At 45.9% G+C, this 16267-nt stretch overlaps 1 protein-coding gene across 1 annotated transcript; it reads right to left on the bottom strand.

Moving 5' to 3' along the window:
- Nucleotides 1-502: 502 nt before the first annotated feature.
- LOC147963751 (uncharacterized) lies at nucleotides 503-4681 on the bottom strand. The gene is made up of 11 exons (XM_087529684.1): nucleotides 4192-4681; nucleotides 3267-4075; nucleotides 2984-3139; nucleotides 2297-2594; nucleotides 1749-2190; nucleotides 1444-1639; nucleotides 1241-1339; nucleotides 1023-1139; nucleotides 891-936; nucleotides 706-827; nucleotides 503-622 (listed from the first exon to the last, which is right to left on the bottom strand). Exons 2-11 carry the CDS (start codon nucleotides 4053-4055, stop codon nucleotides 503-505), a joined length of 2385 nt encoding a protein of 794 aa, XP_087385810.1. The 5' UTR covers nucleotides 4056-4075; nucleotides 4192-4681.
- Nucleotides 4682-16267: the final 11586 nt, after the last annotated feature.

The raw sequence follows: 16267 nt of genomic DNA, 5'->3' as shown, positions 1-16267 counted from the left end.
CTGACTCGTCGTCTCCATGAAGCTAATGAGCCATTGCATGTGCAACCCGCAGCTGTGGTGCCAGTTGTGTTGCCGGATCAGAGGTTCAAACGCATGGCCAGCGCTATGTATGTGTTGCTGGTAGCTCTGTTTTGCTACATCTTCCTTAGGGTTTATTAGATGGTTCTGTTTACGAACAAGTAATATCTTGATCATGTTCTATGTGTTAGTGTGAGTGTGAGTGTGAGATTTAGTGCATGTAGAATCCATCCCAGCCTGTCCCTTAAGATTAGTTGTATGAGTGTGAGCGTGACCCCGAGGGCATGCCGAATGTATCCTATCCCAGTATGTGTGACAAAATTCGTAGTTTCAGTGCATTATTGTTTGAAACGATTAAGAGGTGTTGGATTGTGTCCATGAAAAAAAGTCGGTTACATTCGACCTATTTAGAAGAGGAGATACATCATAAATTGTTTCAGTTTAAACGTACATAGAAAATGCTAAGATATAGCATATCAATAATTTAGATGACAAGGAAAGAGCCCTTGATCGCTTCGATGGCATCATGTGGGATTAGCGACTCGTTTCCTTGGAGACGCAAGACCTCATAGATCATGAGGTTCTTGTGCATGTCCAGGTTGGCCTGTGAATTAGTTTTGTGAATTAGCCAAAAGGTCGGTAACAATAATTCTTGGTATTGCTGTAATTCTTAAAAAGGGAAGTTACCTTGGTCAAAGGGATTTGCAGTTTATCGCCGTTGAAATTCCTAGCAACTAGCAAGAAATGTTGCGCATATTCCATAATCTTCTCTGATGGACCATGCGTGCGAAGATGTAAGTAGGCAATAGCTGAATTTTAATATAACATTAAAGACAGATGAGCTGGAAGTATATTTCAACTTACTTGTCAACCTTCTCCACCATCAGCATTGGGAATGACCTGGTCCATTCTCCACAGCTGCAATGCCATGACTCATAGAGGCACTGGAGGCATCTGAACAGAGCGGAATGCAGAAGGTTTGACACATATGTGTGCATGTTTACCCTGCGATTGCTAAATCCAAATGGTCCAACTGCTGGATCAAGAACGACTATCCTACTTTTTAGCATGTAAAATGAGTAGACGGCCCATCCATCGGGCAAGACAGCTGGTATGTGCCACTGTTGGGAAATGTTAATTGACAACTAAATTAGTAAGTGTGACATGGAATGTGTAAAACAGATGCCAGCGGTTAAAAAATAGGGCTTTGTTCTATACTTACCATTCTAGTTGAGGCAGGGTTCCATTTATCAAGTGCACCGGTGAAGCTAGTGCGGATGGATTGGATTGTTAAGGGGTCAGCGTTCGACAACACAGCTGTCTGCAAGAAAAAAGGCATTTCGTGTTGGACCATGTAATGGAAACTTTAATAAATCAAAATAGGAGTTATCAGAGGGGTCAAATGTTAGTGAACGTTGGACTTACAGCAAACTCAGGTTCAATGAATTTCCTCCATATCATCCCTGCGCTATCTTTAGTGAACAAAAAATCCATCTGCTGGAGTCGTCTGAAAATTACTGAGGCCATCTCATGGCCAAGATGTTCGCTTCCTGCTAGTTGTTGCTTGATTTCTGTTCCATCAATTGATACTAGCCTTGGATGTGGGTGCACGATCCATTTCCTGTAAAGAGTCCATAAAATGAGATGTTGTCATGTGAAGCGTAACATAAACATTATAAAACAATTATGGTCTCATTTCGGAAAGAAAAAATTGCCTATCTTGGCAATACCTCTCTAGCAGTAAGGTCGATGCAGCAGATAACCAATCATTGATAGCTTTGAGAACTGTTGGTGATGGTGGGAGTGGCACAGATCCAATTGCCCAAGGGTCGTGTGCTACATTACACTTTGGCAAACGGATTTTGGTTGGGACCATGTCGTTTGTAGTCCCAAATGTGACATAATCAGCCCTTGGACGGAGCTCGGCATAGTATGTAACAATGACAGCTGTGAGATCGTCAAAGAAGTTGTAAACAAACTTGGCAACCTCATTGCGAGCTTCTTGCTTGGCTGACAAAGATGAGTTGTTGACAGTGTCAATGCCGGAGGGAGAAACCATCTGAAGAGGTGTGTCCTGTCGAACACATAGTTTCTTTGATGAGTCTTGCTCATTGATTGAGTTGGGTCCAACAGACCTTTTACGGTCAAATGAGCTATTTGCTGATGAGGTACCTGTAATGCGTAAATTTTGATGGATTATGTCTAGATATGTTGTAGTCTGTTCATGATGATACATGCATAGTAGTACTAATATAGATGCCTGAAACTGAATGCTCACCTTCATTATCGACAGGGCCAGACATCCTTGATACTATCTTGTTCGCAATTGGCATGACAAACAGTTCTTCTTCTCCGGTTGGCACATTGTTAATGTTACCATTGTTCGGGGGCTCGCTCTTCAGAATGCATTGTTTTCGACCATTGGCCTTGCAACACGTACAATTTTCAGCTATGCAGCTAACTATTTTATCTGCGAAACTAAACATCAAGTTCTGGAAAGATTCCCTCATCTCTGATATTCTAGCCAGCCCACGCGCATTGTGCTCTCTCAGATGTATGCCAAGCTTCTCGCCCGACTGTGAACAAGACAGATAAATTGCTTAGATAGTAAGATGTGCAACTGAGGTCGGGAAGTTAAATTTGTTTGCTCTCCTAAGTGTAAAATACTCACAACGGACGGGTACTTGGTACGCAGATGTTTTGAAAATTCAAGTGGACCAGACTTGCCATAATTGTTTCAGGGGATAGGCGTTGATGGAGTCTGCACTCTTTTTGTGTTGGGTGATGCCCTTGACTTGATTGGGTTGAAAACAATGTCGGTGGCGCATACAATTTCTTTGCTGATATTAAGATTCTGTCGGGCCTGAAATATATTGATGGATATTTGTTAGTACACTATAAGAAATGAACATATATGGAATCATATTTCGCCATGGAACAAGAACATCTAGACTAGCATGCATACCGATGCGCCGTGGAATGATATTTCACCAGCTCCCATGTTAACAGAAATGGCCTCAATCATTTTCTTCATTAAATCATAATCAAAAAGTGCCATTCGCGGGAACATTCCCCTTGCTTTGCTCAACAAACCCAGGTCGAAGCTATCTAATACAAAAACCTGTATATATGGTGTAGATTCAGAAGGGAAAACTTAGCTGATCGTTGGTTTATAACCAAATCATGCGAACTGCTTGATGAAAAGGGAAATAAATTAAGACAATTCTAATGTGGGAAGTCCTCCGTACCTGCAGGAACAAGTGGCATCCAACAATGTGGATGGTGGGGGTGTGCTTTGTGACATCTGTCTTAAACTTCCTAACAGCTTGCAAGAGGTGCTTCAAAAGGTAACTGCACCAGTTCCATTCTTTGATTTTAGATACATCGTTAATTGCTGCCCAGAAATCAATTGTAATGTAGTCATGCTTGGCTGACGGTGCGAGCACATGACCTACGGCGAAAATGACAAAAGCAATCTTGAAACACTCAAGTTCTATCTTCCTAGAATCAGCGGAGATGTCCCGCATCATATATGCCTCTGCTGCCTTGAGGCTGTGTGTACCTTTGTCACCAAAGCTAGCTGCAAATCTTGAATACTCAATACACGCTTCTGACGGTTCAATGCCTTCTGATCGTATTGTTTTCTCACCGCAAGGGATGGCAAAAACATGGTGTACTTCTTGGTCAGACAACTCAAGCATGCCTTGGCCCTCCAAGTTGATTGTGCTACTGTCCACATCAACTCTATACATTAGGTAAGAACTATATTTCAGATTTAACTTCTGCCATGATTTTATCAGGAGCAAGCCTTCAAAACCAATTTCCCTTACGAGCTTTTTCTTAAAATCAGAAAACTTAGCTATTAATGAACCTAATTTCAACAGAGAAAGCCTGGATGTAATCGCAGGACTACTGGGAGGGCCACTTGATCCACCAGAACAGTCCACATCACTACCCAGTTCATCAGGAGAATAATCGCTGGGATTTTCTTTGTCCATAACCGATGGAACTTCATCAGTGCTTGCTATTTGGTCCATTTTGCTAGGTCTAAAATGACCTACAATGTTTAGAGACAATGGGAGGGGGGTGAGATTCCAGAACAAATAGAAACTGGACGAACTTAGACTGTGCTAACCAACCAATTGCTTTGACACAAAGAGCTAGTATGAATACCTTGTTTGCGAAGGTTGATGTGCTTCCCGGGCCAACTGGTAGCATAGATGGCGAGGATCCGAACGAGATCGAAGAAATGGAGATCCAAGCAGCTGCTCCAGGGGAGGAGATAAGATGAGGAGAGGAAGAAGACGAGCTGGTTCAATGGAGTTTGGTGTGGTGTGGTAAGTGCGAGGGCAGGTCGTGGTTGGGATGAGAGCAGAGGACAGTTGACAAGACAACACCATGCCTCTTTCAATAATCAGGGTGGGTCCAGATTCTTCCAATGTTACTGTTCACATGCCATGCCAGCGGCGCTGTACCGCAGCAGTAAACTTAATACTGTCCATTAGTACTGATGATTGGGTAGCCAGCTGATTAGTAATCTGATCTTGACTAGTGTTAGACCAGACGCCAAATTAGTAAACCATCGAACGAAATAGAAATGAATCCTACATCATAATCCTCTCATTGATAAGAACAACACGCTGAACTTGGGAACATTTGGAAGTTAGCAATTTGATTATAATAAAAATGGACAGGCAACGCAAGTAGATCTCCTACGTGTGGAACATTTAGTCAAAACAAAATCAGTTGGTCATGTCAACAATTAGCTAATGGGACAAGTTCATACTGTTATCGAGCTAATCGAACATGCCTTCACGTGCCGATAGGGCTGCCCATACGACTGGCCAAATTTACTTTTCTCAGGACATGTGAGGCGACTAGATGTGTGCCAGGGAACACTACTGTAGACATTGAGCACCTGCTAGATTCTCACCCTAGTGCTGCGCAATACGCGGGCTGGAAAGGCTCTACGGCCGACAGCGAGCGTGAATACAGGAAAGGCTCGCATCCCAATAGGATATGAACAGACGAGATTCAGGCCTACCTGAAGCTCGGCCTCCATTAGGCATTTTCGGGACGGGAGGCCGCTGGTGCAGGGGGTCTCGATCTAGATCTGGCTCGGGGTGGGTGGCGTGGGAGTACGTGGAGTGGACGGTTGGTGGCATAGTAGCAGCGTGGTGTGTCTCACCTCCGCTACAACTATTCATATAGCAGTAGCGCAGGTTTTATACCCCATGCTATTAGTAATGTCTGACGAGGGAGCAGAGTGGAAATCATTTAGTAGCACCGCAGGTTTTTTGAGCCCGTGCTACTACTATGTCATACCAGTAGCGTGTTTTTTCTGCCATGCTACTACTAAATAGCAGTAGTGTGGGCCAAAAAACCCACGCTACTACTAAATGTCTATCTATAAGCGTTTTCCTAGTAGTGTGGGGCCTACCTTAGAGGCAAGGCTCTATACACTGGAGTATTTTTGATGTGTCCCGTCAACTCGCAGAACGAGGAGAAGCTTGCTTAGTACGCCGTCTCCCCCGCCCACGGGCGCGGTGGCTCGCGGGATGAGGTGAAGCTTGCTTACTACGCCTTACGCCCGCTCCCTCGCCCATGCGCGTGGTGGCTCGCAGGACGAGGAGAAAAATTTACTACTCCCTCCATTTACTCCTCATCCCTACTACCTTGGTTATAGAGATTATATCATATTGTTTGGAATATATATGTCCTTTAGTAGATTTCAATATGAACTACTAGTACATACTCCAAACACTGATGTATATAGACGTATTTTAGAGTGTAGATTCACTCATTTTGCTCCGTATGTAGCACTCTCCCTCGCCCTCGACCCTCGCCCACGTGGTGGACGTGCAACATTTCATTCGGTCTCATATAGCCAGAACGATATATACTGCACTACCATTATTGCTCGACTTCCTGAAGAGGCGAAGAGCCAATCGCAAGGTTAATATTTTGGAGATGCCAAGCGCAAGGTTATAGGAGAACGAGTAGTAGGTGCCGCGTCATTTATAAATAAAGTTTTTTTTTCTTCAGTGGCACGTACGCAATATGATAGGTTCATATGGAGAGAAAAGGAAACCGCTCCACTATATACATAGTCAGGAAGGGCCAGCCTACACTGTTGCTTGCTGGGGTTGCTCTCTTCACACTCTCTCGCACAAAATGATTGTGGCCACATCTCTAACATCCCAGCAGATCACGTCCGCTTGGGGAAGGGGTGGATGCTTAGTGTAGATGCGGTGGCCGTCGCCGACGGCGAAAACCCACTGTCGGCACATTCCGATCAGGGGTCCCCGCCATTCTCTCTCACAAAGCTGGTGAGGTTGCCTTCGTCCCTTGCTCACTGCCGTGACGTGGGCAGTTGCCGCCTCCCGCCGCCCTCCTCAAGGTTGAGCTACGTCCCTCAGGTACAACCCCCTTCACAGCCGGCTTGCACCATGCTCCAGCTGCCCACATCACTCCCTGTGGATATTTCTCTACTTCTTTGCCCCGCACATACCTCTACCGGCTTCTACGTACTGTATTTGTGATGAGTTTATGTCTCATCAACTAGTCCCAGTAATCTTATTCTAATCACACTTGTTCAATTTCTTTGCCACAGGGATGCTCATCTCGATTTTGGTGAAACTGCACAAATGATCCGATGGTCAAAAGGTTGCAAACTTCATTTATTAGGAAGCTCGAACATTGCCAGCAAATTGAAGCTTGGTTGGGGTTCACGGTTCAAGGGCTAGGGACTGCATGGATCGTTTTTTTCTTTAGCTGCCTCTGTTCCAAAATAAATGTCAACTTTAGTAGTAGTACAACTTTGTACCAAAGTTTGCACAAAATTGAGACACTTATTTTGAAATGGAGGGAGTACATATTTGCTATGATCTGTTAATCATTGAGATGCAATAGCATGCATGTTAGTCTCCTTTGTATTTGATGAAATGTTGCAACGGGCAACCTTGGACGCAAGATACATGTAACAGAAGCTGGAAGCTTCATAGCATTGTACAAATTTATCTCGCTGATAAATTACAGTACGTACTACACTAGTACTTCCTCCATTCCTAAATATAAGTCTTTGTAGAGATTTCACCATGAACCACATGCGGATGTATATAGATGCATTTTAAGTGTAGATTCATTCATTTTGTTCCGTATGTAGTGGAATCTCTACAAAGACTTATCTACTAGTAATAGCTAGCCCCCACTACTAGGAATTCTCTATCCTCTCCTTGAGCCACATCATCAAAATTGATGTAGCCGTTAGATGAAGTAAATCAGTCCATAATAGCCGTCTGATCTAGATGTTGAGAGGCTCCGCACTAAGCCACATGCAAGCATGTAGAAATACCGTGGCACATGCATGTGAGTGGGTTTTAAATCACATCAACATGTCTGCATGCAAGCATGCACCGGTAGCATGCATGTAAGTGAGCTTTTAAGTCCCATTAACATGTCAAAAAGAAAAAATATAATCCCATTATGCAGTAGGAGTTGGCTGATCTTTTTTCCTTACGTGGGATGATCTAAATGATGATGGGAGTTTATTTAGTTTGGCTACCACATTTGTCATGCGGTTATAGAGTTTTTTTTTGTTCTATGAAATCGATAATTTTGCGCAGAGAGATATACCGATGTTCCGCGCCAACGCGCGGGGACTCATCTAGCAATATTTAGGAACGGAGGGAGTACTATGTAAAGAGTTAGGTGTCGCACGGTGATAGTGTGAGGTGGGCCATGTAATCACTGAGCCTGTGTGTTTTCACTGCTCTTGCACGCCTCCGCTGTAAGAATGGAGAAAATTGTAATCTAGTAGTAGTATACTCCTACCTCCTTTCGCCAAAAGCGTGTGACTTCCAGCAGCCCTACCACCTCAGTAATAAAGACCAATGGGCCGTCAAATCAAATAGACCCAGCAGTAAGTTGGACGGACGAAGCAACCATCACTCTTGCGCCAGTGAGAGGTCGCGTCCGCTCTGCCCGGGCATGAATGCGGCACCGATTCTTTGGAGCGGCGCTGACCGTTTCGGGCGGGAAGCGTGCGCGGGCGATGGAGGGGATTTGGGTGGGCCAGGCTAGTCAGGAGCGGGCGTGGCAGCTGTCCCCATGTCCCTACCGGACACGCCCAGAAACGAGAGGATGCACCGACTCTCGCGCCTAAAATCGTACACTACATAACATCTCTCTGTAGGAGTAGGTCGATTTGTCGCTCTCTCTAACACACACATGTTGTTAAACACACACACGCATACACATACACACACGCACACACCTTGGTCCCCTTGCACCTTCTAATGTGACTTATTACACCTAGACGGAGGGAGTAGTAAGTATATGAGATACGGTGGCACACTGACTTAAGTCGAATACAAGTGCCCCAAAATTTGTGTGCATATAATAAGGATTCACTTAAAATAGTACGTGAGCGAACAGAGGGATCAATTGGACAGTGTTCCCGAGCAGTAGCGAGATGTGTGAGGTAAGATACACCGCTGGCGCTTTTAATTTTTCTTATTAATTTGTTTGTTTCACCCTCTGACTGGTGGGACCGAACGTACTACGTGGAGAGAGGTAAGGTGACTAAGCCTGCATTATTTCTGCACCACTGTGTATAGTCTTACCACCAAAGCCACATGACACGATTATGATTGAAATCCCAATGACTCCCACACACAAAAAAAAACACGACATGCTTGTCACATGAATGCAGGAATGTATAAAAGGTTATTTCCCTCTCGTTGAACATAACAGGAGGGTTGTGTAGCTGGTTAGCCTGTTCGCTCATCAAACTTGAGGTCTCGGGTTCGATAACTACACTTGCACATAATTTGTGCCAGGAGGATTCTTTAACTGGTCAAAATGTTTTCTAGGGTTTGCACACTTCACACTCTCTCTCCAGTATATATATACACGCTGGAGCCTCAGCGCTTGTAGTTGCTCTCCTCACACTCTCTCGCCCTCTCCCGCTGGAGCCTCGGAGCTTGTAGTTGCTCTCTTCACACTCTCTCGCCCTCTCCAGATCTAAACAAGACTTTGTTGGCCTCTCTCCCCCCTCACTGCTGCTCAAAGAGCCGGCAGGATCCGTCCGCTGGGAAGGGAAGGAGGCTTAACGCTGTCGCCGTCGGCGAGGGACTACCGGCGCAGCTGTTCACTTTCCACCCAGTGGCGGCGCGGGAGGGCCTCCGACCCCTTCTTCTTCGCCGCCGTCCCGTTGCCCACTGAACCACGCCCCGAGAACCTTAAGGTATAATTTACTTACTCCACATGCATTGCTCTAGCTGCATGTATACCATGAATCTAGGACATGGTTCAAAGAGGAAAGGAGTGGGGGAAAGTAGTGGGAAAAGTTGTATATAGCATGAATCTAGGACATGGTTCAAAGAGGAAATGAAGGGGGGAAGTTGTATAGCATTAATCTAGGACGTGGTTCAAAGAGGAAAGGAATGGGGGAAAGTAGTGGGGAAAGTTGTATCGCATAAATCTAGGACGTGGTTCAAAGAGGAAAGGAAGGGGCGAAAGTACTAGTTCAAAAAGGAAAGGAAGGGACAAGGCTGTAGAGTTTGAGCAGGACTAGATTTACTGCGCTCACATAGGGAAAGGTGTCTAAAGATAACAAAACTGGGACCAACACAAATATGCTCCTTGGTTGTTTGTTCTTTGTTGCAACAGACTGTGCATTACCACAGTACATCGGTAGATGCACATGGTGCTGGTGCGTCCACTGTCCCGTGCAACTCATTAGGTGTTGTTAATCTAAGGCCCTGTTTGGTTAAAAACTCACTAGTCCCTACCTGCTAGGTTCCAGGGACTAAACATGGACTAGAGTTTATTAAATGACATGCTAAAAGACCATGTTACCCCTAGTAATGAACTAATAGAGACAAGGTGCGATGCGTGGCAGGGGAAAATGTTGGAAAAAGTCCCAAAAAGACTCCCTCGGGGTCTTCTTTCTTTAGTCCCAAATGCCCACTTTTAGTCCCTAAAAGTCCCTCCTGTTTGGTTTAGATGGGACTGACACGGAGTTTTTTTAGTCCCTACACCAAAGTGTCCGTGTAAAAAAACACCCTCTAATAATGCCGCTGGAAAATTGATGCAATGCCACAGTTAAAAGCAAATTACATGTTTCACGAATTTTATTGTTAATATAATCTCTATGTTAATATTAATCAATGCCGCCGTTTGAGAAATGCTACTGTCTTGCTTTCTTTCCCATTTAGATAAGTTAGATGCTTCTTTTTGTTGGCTTCTGTGTCATCCACCGTTATTGACCACTAATTGTTTCCTTTGCACCTCTGTGTAAACAGGGTTATCTGCTTCACCTCGTTGTCATTGTGACCTTTTGTTGCACTTCACAAAACACTTTTGTTTTAAGAGCGTTTTGTGCATTTCAACCAAAATGTCACACCGACAACATTGCTTGATTGCTTGATCTTAGTGGAACTGCATAAGAGGAGATCTTACTTCCTATCCGTTAAGGCGAATTTGGTTCAGATCTTCTTCTTGTGAGTTGTTTGAATTCCGCATCATGAGAGGTTAGTACTAGCCTTCTTTCACATGATTCTGTAGTGTGCATTCATATGTTGTGCTACTTGTACGAGAATGTTGCTTGATTTTAGTGAACTGCACAAATGGAGACAAGACTTCCAATCTGTATGTGCATCGTAATATCCCATTGAGGTAAGATAAGGATATTTCACAACTGCTGGTCTGTATTTTGCCACTTTCATTAGAAAATTAAGTTTAGTACTATACTTGTGCTCCCTAATTGACATGCCAAATCTTACATTGAAGGCGAAGCTTGTCTGTTATTGAACCAAGTGATGAAGGGGAATAACAAGCGGAAGAAAAACAAAAATCATCTCCCGGTGCTGTAATGAAGCACTGGAACTGTGATGACACAAGTAATGATATAGTTTTGCATCTTAATTTATTGCTATGGCTGGAACGAGCAATTATTTTGCCACTGATTTGATGCCACTCTTAATGTAATATGTAATTATCTCTACTTGTGCAAACATGGATCTTCTTTGAAGATACCATATATTTTAGTGGAACTGCGCAAGAAGATGTTGGAAATATTAAACTAATCGAGGAGTATATAGTAAGCATGGCCACCATCGTAGATAGCAACAGATGGTTCTGGAGAATTGCTTCATTTGTATGCTCTACACAATAAGCCTCCTGACAAAGGTTGGTACTCGCCCACTGATTTCATCCATATGATTGAGCTTTGTCATCTCTATTGGTGTTGTGCTACTGTTTAGACACTGTCATGAAAAAGTGGTATTGTCCTTGAGAAGTGCTTCATCTGTGTTGTTTTAAATATTTCCTTTCCTTTTTTCGAGAAAACAGTGATGCTATCATTTAGTAGTCCTCTTGTCTTTGCACAACAGGATCATCTTCCTTTGAAGAAGAATATGGAGTACGTGAAGTGATTAGTTCCGATTATGCCAGGATGAAGAAGCCATGTCTATCTTATCATCAGAAGGAGCAGTTGAAGGATGGTTACATTACTCCCCACAAGACCAAACTAACTTCAGCTCAGAAGGACTGACAAAATCTCCATTTTTTTTGTTGTGATGCGCGAGTACAATGTTGTTCTAGGATTCTTTCTGGTGATTTCCATTTTTCTAAAAGTGTGCTCTACATGGACCATGTATGTGCCTGTTGAAACTGTCAATTCATAGTACAGTTTGGTTTATACTAATCACTTTTTTGTATTTGTGCAAACAGGGGTGCTCAGCTTGATTTCAATGGGAACTGCACAAAATGTTCATGAATACATCGAATCATTCATTTCCACCACAAGAAAGGAGGTGCCGATAAGTTCAAGGCGTTGCAACATATAAGGGCGAAATCATACAAGCTACGCGCGAATTTGGTTGATTTTGGTGGAACTGCACAAAAAGAACAGCTGGTTTATTTAGCACGAGGTGCCATGTCAATGTCCGAACTGATGGCAAACCCTGCCCATTCCACAATCATAGGCATTTGATATTTTGGAACGGGACAACCTTGTCAAATTTTGCTCATTGATTTTAGCAAGACATGCGTTTGATATTTTCGAATGGGACGCCCTTTGCTGTCAGCAGCGTCGATCAATTTTTTCTTTATTCTTTAGTTGTGAAGTAAATATTGCCTCTGACATGTGAGTCGCTGAGATGCATAATCATCGATTGTTTTGAATGTTCTCTATGAATTGCCAGGCCTGTGTGTTTGATGGCAATGTATAGAAACGCTAAAAAGCTGCTCAAACTCTTTGTACTCCTTCTGTTCCTTTTTACTTTGCACATTGTGAAAGTGCATACTTTTTTGTATAAGATTGGTCAAAGTAGAAATACTTTGACTGCAGACAAAACTTGTATGCAGACTAGAAAGGACCGGAGGGAGTACATGTGAAACTGCTGCAAACGAGGTGATCACCCAGGGAATAATGCTAGTACGTATTGTTTTGCATGTTCATCCAATGCCAGTGACACAGGAATTCGAACTAATCGAAATAAATTCATTCATACACGGTCAGATTTCATATAAACATGCCGGATTTCATTACATTTCATACATTCTTCAACTAAAAAGGGGTGCGCTGGAGGTATAATTAATTAACCGAAGCTACCCACCTGTGTCCCGCTGAGCCGAACAGAAGCTTCAGTGACTAAACTGCAGGTGCAGTTGCGTAACTGACATGTGTCCTGTTGGGCCCACGTGTCAGTCAGCCAACTGCACCAGCAGTTAAGTAGAAGCAGCGTCCTTCTCAAGCGCAACTCTCCGACTCCAAGTCGCCGCCAAGAAGCTAACCGGCCGTCGATGGTTAACCCGCCTAGCTTGGCTTCAACCAGAGGGTAGCAGCGGTGGCCTTACTTGGAACCGAGCGGCGGCGACCTACCGTGTTCTACTCTTCCTTGTTTTCTGTGTGGCGCGGCCTCGTTGGCAGCGGGGCGGAGCCTCGGCGGAGCCAGCAATGTCCTCTGTCTCGTTGCCGGCGGGCGGCGCCTCAGCGGAGTGGTGGAAATCCTCCCCCACGTTGCCGGCAGGGTGGGGCCTCCGCTGAGCTGGCGATGTCCGCTGCCTCGTTGTTGGCGGGGCGGGGCCTCGGCGGAGCCGGCGGTGTCCTCTGCCTCGTTGTTGGCGCCACGGGGCCTCGGCAAAGTAGGGCCTCGTCGACGCCAGCGGGGCGGGGACTCGTCGGAGCCGGCATTGTCCTCTGCCTCGTTGTTGGCACCGCGGGGCCTCGGCGGAGTAGGGCCTCGTCGACGCCAGCGGACCGGGGACTCGTCGGAGCCGGCACTGTCCTCTGCCTCGTCCTCGGTCTCGCTAAACAGCGCCTCGCCCGCTTCATCGCCCTTTTTGCTAGCCTCTTTGTAGGCAGCCGCAGCCTCCGCCACCCGCATGCGGTACCGCCAGCGCTCGAGGCGGCCCTTGCGGGCGGAGCGGTATGAGTCGAACAGCGCCTCCTGCTCCGCCTGCTCCGCGGCGATCTGCTCCTCCGCGTGCAGGTGCTCCTGGAGGAGATGGTGGTTGTAGGCGGCGTCGGCATGCGCCTCCCGGAACTGCTCCTGATGCATCTGCCTCACACTATCCATATATTGGGCACGGGCCTCGCCGATGGTCATGGTGCAATGCACCGGTGAGGATGGCGCGGAGGAGGGGGTTGGCGCCGGATCGTCGACTACCATGTTCTCCATTGGGACGTCGTCGTCCTCCGGCTGCCTGTCGGCCAGCCGGTCGGCAGCAATGGCTGCCATCTCCTTGTGGTCCATCGTCCGCCCGTCCCGAAGAGCACTGGAGCGCGAGGAAGCCATGGTGGGCAGTAGTGGTGTGGACAGGAGAAAAGGAACGGATGCGGATGACTGCGGCTATGGCCGGCGCAGCAGTTTATATAGCAATGGTGGGCGGGCGGAGGGACGAACGTGTGGCACCGGAGTAGCCACCTCGGCAACTGCGTATCATTAATGTGGGCGGCAGATGGACGGACGGACGACACTTGTGTCGTTTGAAGGCAGAGCAATCGCCTGCACCGGGAAGCGGGGCGGGCGGCGCTGACTGTTTTGGGCAGAAAGCGCGCGCGGGCGAGAAGATGACTTTACTTGGAGAGGATGACAATGGGGACCCACCAGGTCCATAGCCTCATGTACGCAAGTGCCTCCTTATTATATATATATAACTATACTCCCTCCGTCTAGGTGAATAAGTCGTATTAGAAGGTGCATCATGACCTAGGTGCAAGCAGATTGGTGGAAAAGAAGAATATTTCTCTCTTCTAAACACAACATTTAATCACAGCAGTTAAGAGGATGCCTTATTAGCTACCCATGCAGGCCATCATAATTCATGGCATGCAAAGCACTTTTATTTCTTGCCTAATAACCGCATGGACGTGCTGCATGCATTGGTCCTTGCCTGAGCAAAAAAAAGGCAGGAAAGGGGTTTCCACAGGAGACAACGAGGCAGAGGTGGAAGCGCTCGCTGGAGTAATTTATTTTGCTTCCTCCTGGTTTTCTAACATCATGGTCCCACACCATTGTCAACCTATGTAGTAGTCAATAAACGAGATAATTGCACAAGAAGCGACCGACAGCCGGGACCAAGCAGCTCGAGCAGTATTTGTGTTTTTGAGGTGTGAGCACTGCAGAGTTTTTTTATATTTAGCCTAGATATTAATTTTTCTCCTCTGAACAACAACGAAAACATCGCTGCAGGTATTAACTGGGCGGGTTGTGGCCCGTCTAGGCCAGGCCAGATATCCAGCCCAGATATTAATTTTTTTCAAACTAAAAATGGCTAGCCCAGCTATACTTCTTTTAGGAATACCCAGGCAAGGTCAAGTTGTTATTCTCTTCTCCGCTGGGCTGCAAATCTTTCCTAGGAGGGATGCATTAGGCTTAACAAGAAAATGGGCTTTAAAAAATAATAAATGAGATGTAATTATAAAAACTGGGCAGTAACTATAAAAAAATGCACCAAACACGTGATTACTTTATAAAATATTATTTTTGGATATTGAAAATTTTAATTTCATTAATTGTTGCGAGCGCAGTCTTTCGTTGGATTTTTACGTAATATAAATTTATATTGAAATTGTTTTTAATCTGACTAGAAATTTCGGGATAAAAATATTTCGGATCCCATCAAAATGTGGGAAATTTTATTGAATTCTGTTTTGAACGGTTGGTTGAAATGGGTTGTACTTTTAACAAACTGTAAATGGGCTGTAGTAAATTCCATTAGAATTCAAAAATGGGCTACACATTCTTACAAATCTCAAATGGGCTATAAGTTCTCTGCCACACACTTCTGGCCTTATTAAGTTGACGCGTCTCCTAAAAAACAGAGTTGACGCGTATGCAAGGCTTTGTCAACTTATAGTCAACACATGGTTCTAGCAGCAGTGGCCGTTGGATGTCCATCCAACGGATGCCGTGCTTCTTCTTCAATCTCAGATATTCTAGGTTCACCCGCCCAAAAAATGATTCCTCCCCCTGACATCTGCGGCGCACCGTTTCGGAAGCTGACCTGTGGGCCTACTAAGTCGACGTACCAAGGGCTTTGTCAACTTAGTCAATATAAATGATTCTAGCTGTAGTGACCGTACGATGTCCATCCAACGGCCCTAGTGCTTCTTCAACCTCTGGTCTTCTTGCTCCAGCCGTCCAAAGGAGCGCCGGTCGTGCCGCCTGCTCCTGCCTTCTGTGGCCAGATGTGCTGCCGCGGAGGCCTCACCGCCCCCTACTATTCCCACCGCTGGCCAGGCCCTGCGGCGACGGCAGCCCCACACCGCAGCCGAACGAGTGAACCCTCATACTCCTCTCCGTGTGGGCATCCACTGTCGCGTCTTCACCGGCTCCGCGTCGTCCCCTTCCTAGGCCTCGCCATGTCCACCGGCCTGGTGCTCTCGGCGCGGCGTGGTCAACGTGGTCAAGGAACGACTTCCATCGGACGTGGACTATACGTGGAGAGGTTGACAACTGGCTCCACGGCGGCAGCAAGGAAGTGCCTCTTTATTATGCGGAAAATAATGATTCCTCCACCTGACAGCAGGGACCCACCGGACGGGCCACCGTATTTTGCAAAAAAACGTTTCCCCCCTGACTGCTGGGATCCACCAGCTACACCTTCGCACACAAGGAAGTGCGTCCGGGCAAAAAAAATGATTCACCCCCTGACTGCTGGGACCCACCAGCTACATCTTCGCACGCAAGGAAGTGCGTCCGGGCAAAAAAAACCAAAACGATTCGCCCCCCTAACT

The sequence above is a fragment of the Triticum urartu genome, chromosome 6A (assembly GCF_056163025.1).
Source record: "Triticum urartu cultivar PI428250 chromosome 6A, HENAU_Tu73, whole genome shotgun sequence".
NCBI classification, from domain to species: domain Eukaryota; kingdom Viridiplantae; phylum Streptophyta; class Magnoliopsida; order Poales; family Poaceae; genus Triticum; species Triticum urartu.
This window is presented reverse-complemented; position numbering and strand designations above follow the sequence as displayed.